The sequence below is a fragment of the Ictalurus punctatus genome, chromosome 16 (assembly GCF_001660625.3).
Source record: "Ictalurus punctatus breed USDA103 chromosome 16, Coco_2.0, whole genome shotgun sequence".
NCBI lineage: Eukaryota > Metazoa > Chordata > Actinopteri > Siluriformes > Ictaluridae > Ictalurus > Ictalurus punctatus.
The window spans coordinates 19,693,616-19,708,118 of record NC_030431.2 but is presented as its reverse complement, the minus strand read 5'-3'; the positions used below and the strand labels follow the sequence as shown (position 1 = coordinate 19,708,118).

The window sequence follows — 14,503 nt, the reverse complement described above, 5'->3', positions numbered from 1 at the left end:
TACTCAAAATGAACATGACAATCTTTGGATTTGAGCTAAAGTGCTAGGTACTGCCATTTCCTCAAATACACTGGGACAACAAAAAGCCATGGTTCTGATTTACATCAAATTTGGTGCTGAGTTTTAGAGGACACTTTTGGCACTTTAGTCTAATAGTCTAATAATAGATACCTTCACCAAACAGTTTTTGCAGTTCCTTGAGGTTCTACAGTAAACGACAATGACAAGTCCTCCGAATTCTGAACTTCTCAAATGATCCAAAGCCTTCACCAGCAAACAGATTGGCATAACCAATCTACACTGCATACATCGTATGAGACAGAAATACAAAGCATATTTTCAAGACAAGTGACAGTGTCTAGCACCTTCATAGCATTTTGTGCTGTAGTGCTTTCAGTCCAGAGTACTGATTCATGGCTAAGTATGACTCATTGCAAAACATTGTGAAAGGAATCATAAATTAGTGAATAAATACAAATACATATAAATAAACTTAACTGTGTACTGTAGATAGATTTTACTCTAAATGAGTGCCAATGTGTATTTCCAGAAGTGATTTTAATACAGTATATATATATATATATATATATATATATATATATATATATATATATATATATATGCATAGTTTGTATTGATAAAGCACACCTAAATCTCATATAGACTTCTTGGTGTGGAATTATTATTTATTTGTAACTTATTCACTCAAATCCAAGGCTTTGCTGTGTCTGTCATCACTTGTGTTTATGTCTCTGTCTGTTAAACAAGAAAAAACACAACATTTTGTGCCATATTGCTTAATATCGCACAAAAAAGGGTGACAGAGAAATTAAACATACTGTAATTCAACTGTTTTAGGAAAAAAATTAATGATCTATATGGACTTAAAATGCGTAATTTATTATACATTTCAGTGCTTTTATTATTTAACGAGATGCTGCATATTATGGAAATTGTAAAAGTAGTTTTTCTGAGTTCTACTTGACTGTACCAGTTCATGCACAGAATTTTATTTTGTTTTATGTGAAGGAGAGATTATTTTTTATTCCCAATTGGGCTTTTTTTTTCGGTTGGTTTGGATGTGATTTGTGTCAGATACTCAGTACAGTATAATTTAGGTAATAGAATTTCAGTCGGTTTTACATTACAGCAATCATCATGCTGAAGATTTGCCCAGAAATTTGTGCCATGTTACAACAAATTTAATAAGAAAAGTGGCAGGAAGTGTGGACAGAACAAATTCTCCTTTATTAAACTATGGATTGTAAAAGAAAACAAGTATGCAATGATTAGCACAATCTGTGCAAATTGAAAATGTGTTTTATATCCGATATTATATATTATAGGCACTGGTAAATGTAACAATCATTAAGCTTTCATTTAGGTTCTGGCTTAGAAAACGTGTCATTTATATTGCTGCTATAAGTATTGCTATATTGTAAGATGTTCATGTATGTTTTAAAGAGTAGCAAAGAACTATGTGTATGAATGGGCATGAATGAAACATTTTGTTTGGCAAGATTTTATTTCAACTTTAGAGAACATATCTCAATTAAGGGTGAGTTTCCTTTAAGAACTCTAGTTTTCATATTATGCCCTTTAATGATTATCTAAATCCTACCACTGTTTTAGGGGTGCTCCTTCCTGAGCATTTCACTCCTTTAAAGCTATTAGTATTTCTGAATCCCCCAGCAGACCCTTAGTTTATCTAGCGTCCAGTCGCTCAGTATCATTCTGCCAAATTGAACCCATGTGAGTGTGGACCCTCAGCCTTCATGGTACAGCCATGAGACACCGCTGTGCTTTCTAACTAAGATTCTGCTGTATTTTTGTAAAACCTGGAAGGTAACTTTTTTTAACGGTTTCATTTCATCTTTCCTTTTTTTAAGAAAAAAACAACAACAATGACTACTATAATCACTCTGTGTATCTCACTCTCTATCTACGGCACACTTTCTTCGGTCTGGACTGCCAGCTGCAATGCTGTAACAGTGGCGTTTTTCTTCTCCTTGTATCGTAAAACTAATCAAATAAACAGTATTTTTTTCCACTTGGCCTATTATCTGTTCTATGGTTATTTCTCTAACTCACTCCAACACAGGACACTACTACTGCACACTGCACTTTTTCCTCCATTCTCAGGCAGTGGCGTCTCTCACACCTTCCTTCAACATCACTAACTTCACATAGGCCTCCTCTGCTCTCTCTCTCTCCCTGCATGTCCATGCCAATCTAAGTTCATCCCATCAGTCTTACCATAGTACAAAAGGCTGACTACACTTGAGGCCATCCACACCAGCATAAGGTCAATACAAGAGTCCTAGATTAAGGTATTAGTTTATTTAAATTGTATTCTTCATTTATTTTTTCATTAACAATAATTCATCAAGAAACCAAAACAAAGCATTTAATATGTTAACACATTAACCCAAATCTGCAGTATATTCACATCTAATTCTTGTACAGACCTGTGGTCCGCAACTGGTTTTGTCTCGGGAGCTGCTTATAAATAGGCTGCAGTTCAGAACAACATCAAGTCCTCAGCCCTATAGGAATACATTAGAAGAATGGGCTACTGATTACCGGGCATAATTTTAAAATAAGTGACAATGGGCCTTATTTGTCTATGTTTTAGTAAACATGTGTAAATGTTTTAGTAAAAGTGCATAATTGTGGGCGGCTTTGGCTCAGGTGGTAGAGCGGGTTGTCCACTAATCATAGGGTTGGTAGTTCAATTCCCGGCCCACATGACTCCACGTGCCGAAGTGTCCTTGGGCAAGACACTGAACTCCAAGTTGCTCCCAATGGCAAGTTATCTTGCATGGCAGCTCTGCTACCATTGGTGTGAGTGTGTGAATGGGTGAATGAGACACAGTGTAAAGCACTTTGGATAAAAGCACTATATAAGTGCAGACCGTTAGCCAAATTGAACATAAATTTTCTACCGGATTTACAAAAATTTCAAAAAGCTGTCATTTATTTAGTCATAATTGAATGATCAGTTTTATTTGCTTTAATTTATGGGTTTGTGTTTGCTCGCTTTCTTTATTTTCATATTCTTTAATGAATGCCAATACTATAAAACTACCGGTTTTCACAAAATTGTGTAATATCATGTAAGCCATCAGAAATTGTTGGTCATTTTATGAATTTATGCATCATAGTATAAGAAATCAGGTGGCACCTTGGCATAGCGGGTAGCATTGCGCAGTCACAGCTCCAGGGTCCCTGGTTTTCTCAAAAACATGGGTGTGGTGTTTCACACTTTCTCCACCTGTCTGCCTGGGTTTGAAGATGATTGTGCCTTTATTTGACACAGTGAAATACATAATGAAATACATATCTACATATCTTCACATATTCCAGATTGTTAGTCATTTGGAGCCATGTTACAGCACCTCTGGAGCAGATAGGTTTAAGTACCTTGCTCTAGTGCCTACCAGGTGCAGCTTGGTGGTGCTGGGGCTTAAACCCCCAACCTTCTGATCAGTAACCCAGAGCCTTAAACACTAAGCCACCACTGCCCTAGAGGTTTGCCATTTTGCTCCCACCTCCTAAAACCAGTAGGTGAGTTGGTGTGAATGTGTATATATGTGTGTGTGTGTGTGTGTGTGTGTGTGTGTGTGTGTGTGTGTGTGTGTGTGTGTGTGTGTGTGTGTGTGTGTGTGTGTGTGTGTGTGTGTGTGTGTGTGTGTGTGTGTGTGTGTGTGTGTGGTGACTGGACTGGCATCCCATCTACGGTGTATTCCATCTCATACCTAGTTTTCCCAGGATAGTCTTCACGTCCACTGCAACCCTGATCAGGTTAAAACATTAACTGAAGATGAATGAATAATAAAAGGAATCATAAATCAGTGAACATAAATGCCTGTGTTTAGTGTAGCGTAGTTTATAATGCACACCTAAATGCCATATTCCTGTTGTGGACAGTAAATTATTTACCGTATTTGTAATCTCATCACTCAAATCCACTGCTTTGTTATGCCTGTCATTACTCATGTTTCTGTATACTGAAAGAAAAACACAACACATTGTCAATAACCTCAATGTTGGAAATACATATTTACATATATAACTTAATTTTATTTCCTTTTATAGGCATACACGTCACATTTTAGCATTTACATTGTTCGTTATTAGAACGCATAAGTGGAAAGGAGAAAATAAAAATGGAAGTTATCAAAATAAAAGTCGGACCTTTTGATGGAAGACCATATCTGTAACCCACTACCATTCTTAAGAATCAGTCACTGTTGCACCCTTGAGCAAGGCCTTTACCCGTCAGTTGTTCAGTTGTATATTGTCTCATATGTACCGTAAATTGCTTTAGATTAAAACCTTCAGCCAAACAAAGTAAATGTAGACTACCAATTTGTACTAGTTATCATTTATTATATCTCCCTACCCTTGATTTACTAGAAGTTGGAGTTTTTTTCTCTCCATATTTCACACACCATAATCATGGTACTGTTCCTTCATTATTGCTGAAGTTATTATTTAAATAAATCTTTAATGACACCTCTATAGAATATAAACTAAACTAAACTAATCTTTTTTGTTATGATCACGACTCACATTAAAAATGAGTTTCCTAATAGCCTAGAGAGCAAACAAAAACTGTAATGAACACAAGTGCAGGCAATGTGAGATCCAGGCTACGGTGTAATCACATTTTACTAGCTGTTTGTGATGAACTGACCTAATATTCAGGTGAGGATTTCACCTAAAATTATCCAAGATAACTGAATAAGACCTGTCAAAATCAGTTGATATTTTAATGGCAGTATCATTCATTGCCTCTCATCAATTCTTATGCCTTGCAAATGCATTACAGTTACTAGGGTGTTATTTTGCGTGAGAGTATGTGACTACTCAGACACTTAATGACATGCATTTTAGATTATTAATTAGTGCTCATAAACATGTGCATAAATCATAAACCACAATATTTAATATGCCTACATTATCAATGACAAATAGAGCCTTGCTTTCAGCTAATATTGCAATATAAAAAGTCTGTTCATCACAACCAGTGGCTTTCTATCTGCAGTTTGTTAGTTGCAGTTAGATTATTATTGACATGTTTGATGATACGAGAAACTTCTGCTTTGGGCTACCGTAATTACAAATAAGCACAGTGAGAATGCACTGGAAGGCAGAATGAGCGAGAGTGCTGACTAAGCACATTCAGCCTATTGAAGGCTGTGTATCAGTGTATGCAGAAATGCTTACTCACAAGCACCATGTGTGACTCTAGAAATGCTCTGCCTGAAATTATAGACAGTTTACTTTTATGAGTTTACCTCATTTAAAGCACTATTTTACTTTTTATATTGCATTAAAATGTATGCATTCATATGCATACCCATTTTAAAATCTTATAATTCTCTGCACACTTATTCAACAGAGATAGTGGTATTTTACAATTGTGTACTTAGAGCCAGGTTTAAATGCATAAAAATATACACATGCATGCACGAGTAGACAAATCGAGTGGAAGAAACTACTCATAACATTCTCTTCACTCTGCTATCAGCATAAGGACCTGAGTGCTTACTGAACTCCTGGCCCTCTGCTTATCATTTTGAAAAAAAAAATTCAAACAGCCTTCTCATGACCTACATAAATATAATAATACATTGTGACACATATAACCCCACATGCTAGTCATTACTAAGGCCATATGAGACCATGAATCACTATGTTGCAGTACGGATTTTGCGTCATAAGACTGACTGAAGATGAAGATCAGGAACACTGATGGATTATTTGGTTTCCTATTAGTAGGTACACTGATTATGAGTTGCTGCTAATCAATATGTGGATTCTAACCTATTGATAATTGCTATTGATGAAGCAGGTAACTCAGCTATAGACAAGAGTGTAGATGGGGATATAACTGGATTGAATAGATAATGTGTTCTAAACAGATACAAATACAGATATGAAAAGGAAGTGTTTTTGGAAAGGTTTTCCAGAAAGCATTTTTTTTAGAAAGCCTGCCACAAGGTATGTGGGGGAGACTAGAGGTGTGCATCAGAGTGGCACAAAAAAGTCATGCAAACCAATAGGATTTTAAGTTATGTTATGCAGACACGAGAGAGTGATCAGATATGAAGCATGAAGACAAATCGAGAGCACGTTCAACATGAACATGTGGCATTGCACAATGCATTTACTCTATCCTTACAGTAGTAAGTCATGGTGATGTAAACTCAGCTACCAGTTTGTTTATATTTTGGAAAATACAAATAAATTAGTTAGAAAATATTTAGGCAGGTACAAACTATATATATATATATATATATATATATATATATATATATATATATATATTTCAAAAACATGTCGGCACACATTTCTAGTTTAGACCAATTATGAACTGGAGTGATGTAGCTGAGGTTGAGGAATTGTCAGAGCCAGAATTCACAGACCATCCTCATAGTTCTGGTATTTGTACATAGTGGTAGGCTTCATATAAAAAAGGACAAAAAGCCTTCCAGTTTAAGCCACAGCCACCTCAGGTTTACAGATATTCGGAGCACTAAACAGATACAGTGTCAGTGTGTTACACCAATAATAGATGAATACAGCTCTGACATTAGCATTGGTATTAAGCTCTGATAATAGGTATTAATTATGATGATGGGAGCATCAAGTCATTGATGTCTGATAGATGTCTGATTGATGTCTGAAGTCAACATGATGTCTGATAACACTATAGAGGTCATGATTGTTGTGCCACTATAAATATCATACTAGTAATATTATAAGCTAATTAACAACCGAAGTAGAAGTGGGTCTTTTACAACAAGAGAAACACTAAAATGTAGGACAAAAGGTACTCCAGGACCAGGGTTGTGAACCTGTGTTACATTATATGATATTACTGTGAACTAACAACTTATTACTTAATTATGAGCTATTACTCTGTTGATGCTTAACGGGAAATCTGCTATGATTCCTGTCTCATGAATACATTATTTAAGTCCTACAGATGTCTTTGATACAGTAATGAAGATCTTGATCAATCTGGCTTTGTGTTGCAGGTAGTGAGAAAGCTCGCTGTGTATTGCTGACAGCAGAGCACGGCCTTTTCCCAGGAGTGCCTGCAAAATCATCATACACCCAACCGGTGAGTCTAATCTGCAAACTCCATCGCAAACAGCCATCTGTCACAGCTGCATGCAGGTTTGCACTGCAGATTTTTTTGCAAAATGCTTGCTTGATTTTATTCCTCTCAACAAATTGTTTCATTTACACCATTTCATTAAGGAGGAATAATAGCTACATATTAGCTACGTAGCTACATAGCTACATAGACCATAGTAAATCAAGTGTAAAGTATAGGTGTGTGGTTTTGCAAAGCTCCAGGTGTGTCATTTCTTAAAGATATGACTACATCCGCACAGAAACAATGATGTTTTTGTACTCTTTGAGTAAACGTGAGTTGATCCACTGAAATAAGAACATGCCTGAAAACTATAGCAGGAAAGGAACCTTATTACAGCATCACTAACAACAATAAATGTTGGTGTTTCCATAAATGGAATAATAACATAATTTATCTCAAAACCTAAATTTAAGGCAGCACATCATACGAAAATGAAAATGCTGAAATAAATTTAGAAGCATGATCTTTAGAAACCCACAATCTTTTGTTTATTATCAGTGCAGCAGTGAGTTGTAGCCAATTTATGTCTTGATAATTTGGTTAGGAAAAAAAAAAAAGACCTGCACAGTACAAAGTACTGGAGTATGACTCTAACTGCTGGTTTGTGTCTGGACAGGGTTTCATGTGCCTGTTTCCTTCCTAATTATACTATAATTATCATAACCTCATTGCACTGTCAAAATGATTAGTGAGCTAATATATTTAGCCATTGACTAACGCTATTGTGTGTCAGTTCTGCATCTATTAGACTTGAGTGGAGTGGAGTTGTACGGCATTATGCTGTTCATCAGGAATGCAGTTTGCTAAATGGACTGGTTAAAGATAAAAAAGAACAATCAGAAATGAGGCACATTTTGATCTCCGTGACAGAAAATCTGGGATATATTTGTCATCTAGCTAAGGCTAAGCTATTTTGAGGCAGCAGCTTAAGCTTCAATAGTTATAATAGGCTACTTTTGTGTGGTTATATTGATTGATTTTGGTATGAATATGGGCAAGTAAAAGCAGTGTGGCTGGATTTCATTCAATTTCATATGAATTCGGTTGTAAGAAAGGGTACAAATGCATTCCTCCTACCCTAACCTTAAACTTTTATCTCTGCAACTTTTCATACAAGTTGCATTGCGCAGCTTATGAATTTAGGGTCACATAATGTTCTGCAACACACTGTGAACGTGTGTGTGTGTGTGTGTGTGTGTGAGAGAGAGAGAGAGAGAGAGAGAGAGAGAGAGAGAGCATGTAGGGGGCATGCAAACAATTTCTGGAAGTAATAAATTTCCTGTCAAATTCCCCAAACGGTATCTGAACATTATTATGCAGACATTCTTCGGATACCATTGGCGCTTTGCAACTTTGCAGGTGCGCGTGTAGTTTGCCATTCTCAATTGTTCCACACATAGTTTGTGTTTATACAACAAAAGATGCCGCTTTTCAGCAACCACCATTTAACCCACACCTCCCCGGCGTTCAGCTCTTATCCGGCCAGACAAAAGCGGGATGAGGGCCAGAGTTTCAGCTGAATAGGGACACCTGTAACCCGAGCGCGAGGCCGCCCGCGCGCCACCACACACACTGCTCTAGAACAGGGCAGAAGTCTCGCGCGCATCGAAGCGCATCCATTATTCATTGGGGCGCGCGCGCGGGGCAGACGAAACTGAACGCGAGCGAGAAGGAGGACGCTGTGCGCGCGGAACGTCCGTGTCTCTGCGCTCAGATGAGCTGCTCCTGCGTCCTATTTCTCACGTCTACTCTTCATTCAGACTGCTCACGTGCGAGCAGTGCGAGGCGAGCTCAAGGCGTTGCGCAGTTTCCGTCCGAGAACGGATCCTGTTATTTGAGGAAGCGGAGGAGCAACACTCGATGCCGCGCGCTGCTCAGAGGTAACGGGTAACATCCCGAACATTACACGCTTCCTTACGCCGGTGAAGGGCAAAGAAGGTTCTATTAAAAAAATAATAATAATAATAATAATAGCTTTTTATCTTCTGTAGTCCAATAGAAACATTACATAGACGCGTCTTGTCGACGATTCGATTCATTCTATGATTAATTATTGCTTAGACGCTTTTTTCTGGAAAGACGACAGTGTTCGGAGGTGACTGCAGAGCTTTCTTCTTTGCAGCATTTCAATGTGACCTGAAATATTAATCATACAATTCAACTAATTACTCTTAACCTCTCAGAAGTTAATGCATTGCTGTGCAAAACCCATTTCGTCTGTATATGGACAGTCTGATGCTATGAACACATTTACTAGACTGTATGTTTTATATGGATTTAGACACCTAATTATGTATGAGACAAAGCATTTGCAGTTCATGATGCAACATGAATGACTACATTATGACATTACTGTATAGGCTTCATAGTTGATGTAGGCCTATTATTCATAATTATCAGTGAATTTTGTCAAGTTACCTACAGTTACAACAACATGAGCTAGAATTTGTTCAGCAGGAATTACACAGGACTGGTAGACCTCTTTTAGGTCAGAGGTGGAGTGGCAAGACTTATTGAAAGGGTGGCAGCTGCCACCCTGTGCCACAGACATGGCCACACCCCTGCTTACTCTATTGCACTGTCCATATTTCTGTTCAGATTTTATGCACATACTAGCTTACTGTGTATTTAGAGTGCAGAGTGGTGTTTGCAGGATATTCTGTTTTCAGCACATGGCAGACCAAAGAGTATTGAATTGTAACTGATAATGCTGATGGAATGGGATGATGTCAACAGCTCAGTGATCTTATCTTGCCCCAGATAAGCATGTACTTGTTTAGAACTAGTTGATGTCAAGACTAATAATTCCTTAGATTTATATAGCTTTACATTGAATGGGGGGGGGGGGGGGGGGGGTGTCTCCTCAACCACCATTAGTGTGCAGCATCCACCTGGATGATGCGATGGCAGCCATAACGCCCACCACACACCACCTATTGGTGGAGAGTGGATGAGAGTGATGTAGCCAATTCAGGGATGGAGATTATTAGGGGGCCATGATAGATAAGGGCCAATGTGGGAATTTTACCAGGACACCAGGGAACCCCTACTTTTTTACAAGAAGCATCCTGGGATTTTCAATGACCAGTGTTTAACATCTGTATGGTGCTGTTTTTACAGTATAGTGTCCCCATCACTATACTGGGACATTAGGCCCAACACTGGGTGAGCACCCCCTGCTGGCCTCACTAATACCACTTCCAGCAGCAATCTAAGTTTTCCCCAGGAGGTCTCCCATCTAAGTACTGGCCAGGCTTAACCCTGCATAGCGTCAGTGGGAAACCAGGCAAGAGCTGCAGGGTGATATGGCTCTAGTGTCTCATTATAGGGTCTTTGCAGTTTCATCTGCAGAAACACAGGGTTAAAAGTGTCTTTCTATGTCATTACTATTTCACTCTGTTGATTTTGTGTAAGCATTGTTTAGTTAATCTCTAACATGCCCACCTTGTCACACCAGTATACATGAACTGTGTGTTTAATACATTTTCAAACATGGATTTGCAACATTTCATGCCTCTGAAAACGTAATATGCAGTGAAAAAATTCTCTTGCCTTGAATTGAAAGCACTTGACTTGCACTTTTCCTTCAGCCGAGAGTTAATTGATACTGCATGCAAACCTGAACCTGAAAGGACATGGAGAAAGCTGCAATTATAGGTCAAACTTTAATGGGCCTGCTGCTGCTAACAAACCCAAAGAACTGTCAGAGTACAAAGACGAATGTTCTCTTGAAGAGGCAGCTTAATAGTTTAAATCCGCAATCAGGAATGTGCCAGGCCAGTGGTTAGTATGGCAACAATAAAAACTACCAGACAAACAACAGTGCAACAACACCACAGTACCCAAACTGTATTAGAAACAGGCGAGGGCAATGCATAAATTCATTAGCTAGCCCATTGGGCAAATCCAAGCTCCAGTGTGCTGCCAAGTTATATATTATGTTTGCCTGGCAGTCCAATTAACTAAGCCAAAAAGTGGCAAATAACATAATTTAGCTCAAAAATATGACAGACAAATTATGTGCATTAATAGACACTGTGGAATATAAGAGATTACCTGAGTCCTCAGAGAGGCAACTTTACATACCCAGTCTTTATCCCCTGCTGATAATGTGTCTTGTGATGAAGCATCATGTTTGCACCTTTGACAAAAAGCCAAAAAGTCTTTAGCTAGCATTTCAGCTATGAGGTCTGGTGTTCTCTCATTGCACATAAAGATGTTAATGGAGTCTGGCTGGTGTTTTCATTTACTCTCAACCAAGGGTTTAATTGTGAGGTGACTGTGTGATGTTGTAGCGTGATAGTTCTTCTGCTGCACTGCTCATTTTGTCACTGTTTATGGAAAGAATGTCTACCATCTGTTCAAGCTAATTTATATGCCTAGTAAAAATAGTTCCTACTGAGAGCCAGACTATGTCCTCTGTTCACTTGTGCAGGGCAGCAGGTTGAGAGATTCGGAAAAGTGCATTGTGCACCACATCGAGGTCATTTTCTCCATTGAGAAATAGGAACACGAAGATGTTAGACGAGTGAAATAATTAAATAATTAATTCCGGTGGGCTCTGGGAATGAATAACTAATGATAATTTGCTTGTCCTGATACCTGGTAAACACTGATTTGTCCACCCCTCAGTAATAATGTATACCACACTGTTATTAAGCCAGACCTGGCATTGATTTTTCCATGCTGAAATAAAGCATTTAAAAGCAAATACCAGCTGGTTTGGTGATACGTTCTATACAGCCATTGATATAAACCATTATGAATAAAATGTCTGAATGTCACTTTCACTAAAAGACCTAATGATCATGTTTCCCTTATCCTGGCCCTTATCACGCCTGTAATTCCCCCTAGAAGTTATGTGCTCGGTCCACCACACCCTGTTGAAGCTTATTGATAGGCAAAGTGGCATGACACTACATGGAAAATCCCAGTGTCCTTGATGAAGTGAAAGCAGACTCTGCTGAAACCTTTTCATTAGGAAAGCAAAAAAAAAAAAAAAAAGCAGAAGAAGAAGAGTAGAAAACAGGAAGCTGCTGCTCACAGGAATTTTAAACCACTGCCAGCATTGGATCCAACTCACCAGCTGTCACCTCTTGCTGTTACTGTCTGCAGTTATTTTTTTTCTCCAGAATTATGAGCACTAAAAAATGTAACATTACTGTGTAAACCAAACATTACATGCAGTGATTAAATTTTCCACTCTGATCATTGGAGAAAATACTTATTTTTACATAGCAATAATCGTCCATATAAGAATCTTTACATTTGAGCTGTATATATAACACTGTGGTCTAAATCAAAGAGGAAAGCCCACATGCACATACCTAAGCACATATTGAGGCTAGAAACCAGAGGACTCTCAATGCGGTTTAATACAAATTCCTTTTTGAGCTGTTGAATGTAAATGATAAAAAGTGTCACGTTTTTATGTTAGGCAGCTGAACAAGGATTCCACTCTGTCACATCGTACTGGGAAGTAGGAAGGATGTTAGCTCCCTGCTTGTTTTCCTTCTCTGTAATGGGAGGAGTGATGGGTAGATGTGAGCTGAGGGGTATCATATGTGCTCTGTTTAGAAACAGGGACAGTGGAACCTGCAGGCTACATTTGCTTTTGTGGTCTACTTAAGGCTCAGACAATTAATAACATTGCAGAAGCAGAAATATTTCTCCTTACTGGCCAATCTTTCGAGGTTGGCCTGTCCCCCTAACCACTTTGAAACACACACACACACACACACACACACACACACACACACACACACACACACACACACACACACATTCACTCTTAAGTGGATATTTTTCCAGAATATTGTTATAAACACTGTTGAACTGTCATGTGAGTGTTTTGCCACCCTTAAATCAGCTTTCACAGCTAAACATGATGAAAAACACACATGTCTTGGAAGCTGCTAGAGGTTGTCTCTGTTGTGTTTTAATTTTTCCCCCTTCTGTTTTCGGGAAGCATCCTGTCTCTTAATGATTGTGAAAACACTGTGTCTCCCAGCCAGCCAGGCATTCAGCTGCCTCGCCTCTAAATACATATTGCCAAACCGCTATCATTTTACATTATTTATTGTGTACAACACTTGCTTGGAATTAGAATTGGAATCTCAGGAGAAACAGATATAATCATCGAAATATTTCCTTGTCTATTTCATTGTGAGCACTCAAGTTTAATATGCCCATGGGTTACATATTGGATGCAGTATCACATACACATGAGAAAATCATTCAGATGATTAACATTTGGAAAATGAGACCATGTGTTTTACATTCTCAGGTAAAACACATAGCAGCATTTTTTAAATCTCTTATGAGCCCCACCTTTTTCTTCAAATGTGGGAGTTTCTGAGCATTTCGTGGATAATTTGCTACAGCTTTCCTGTGGGGATGGGAATTTTGGCTCTTAGGGCATCAGTAATCATTTCTGCTTACTAATAAGAGCCAAATGGCTCCAAATATCTTCTTGGATTGACAAATACATGCATTCTGAATCCTGCATTCACATTATTGCGCCTGCTGTGTCTGCACTTCATTTCCATTAAAGTAGAAGCATCAGTTCTGTGTAGACAGAAAATTGACAGTAGAATACATCCTGGGGGGGTTTTGTCATCTTTACTTTATCTGACAGGTTTTAAAGGCGTTCTATTAAAGCATACAGAGGAAGGAGACAGTTGTCCCCTCTGGTAGGCTTTGAGTAAACAGTTGGAGTTAAAAGCAGATGGCTCTGGTTGTGAAGACATGTTTGTTGGCCCACCTGCTGTAAACCACTGTTTATTAACTTTCCCTTCACTGGCCTTGCTTAGCACACTGTGGCTCTTGAGCACAGAACCTGTTTACGCTGGTACAGTGCCACCAGATAGTGATTTCACATTGAGTAAGGTCTACTACAAAATATGTAATGTCAATAAATAAAATATAATATGTACTTTCCTCATATTTTGGTAAATTACATAATTAGAATTAAGTTAATACATGGGGGAAAGTTACTCATATTCAGAGTTGGCTTACGCACCTTCTGGAATCGTCATTCAGTTCATTAAAATGTAGCTCACGCCTGTGTGGATGCCAGATTCTTCTTGAAACATCCAAGACTGGGGTTTTCAATAGTGTCTGAACCACCACCTTTAAACACAAACCTTACAGTCAAAAACAAATCAGGTATAGAACATGTCCATTGAAGAACTTTTTTCCTGCCACTAAAATAGATTCTCAAGGAAAACATTTGGTAAATGACAACAAGGTACTCTTAAATCTGGTTCGGATTAGCTAATGCTATAGAGATAATAAGGTGCCAAGCCCATTCACTATCAAATTCCAGGA

At 38.3% G+C, this 14,503-nt stretch overlaps 1 protein-coding gene across 5 annotated transcripts in view; it reads left to right on the top strand.

Annotated features, from left to right (window-relative positions):
* Window positions 1-14,503, top strand: part of palm2akap2 (PALM2 and AKAP2 fusion) — an 83,417-nt gene that overhangs the window by 32,488 nt on the left and 36,426 nt on the right. For all 5 annotated transcript variants that reach the window (XM_017489629.3, XM_017489628.3, XM_017489625.3 and 2 more), the window contains one exon: window positions 7,050-7,135. In XM_017489629.3, the coding sequence (XP_017345118.1) occupies window positions 7,050-7,135 (86 nt within the window). The remainder of the gene's footprint in view (window positions 1-7,049; window positions 7,136-14,503) is intronic.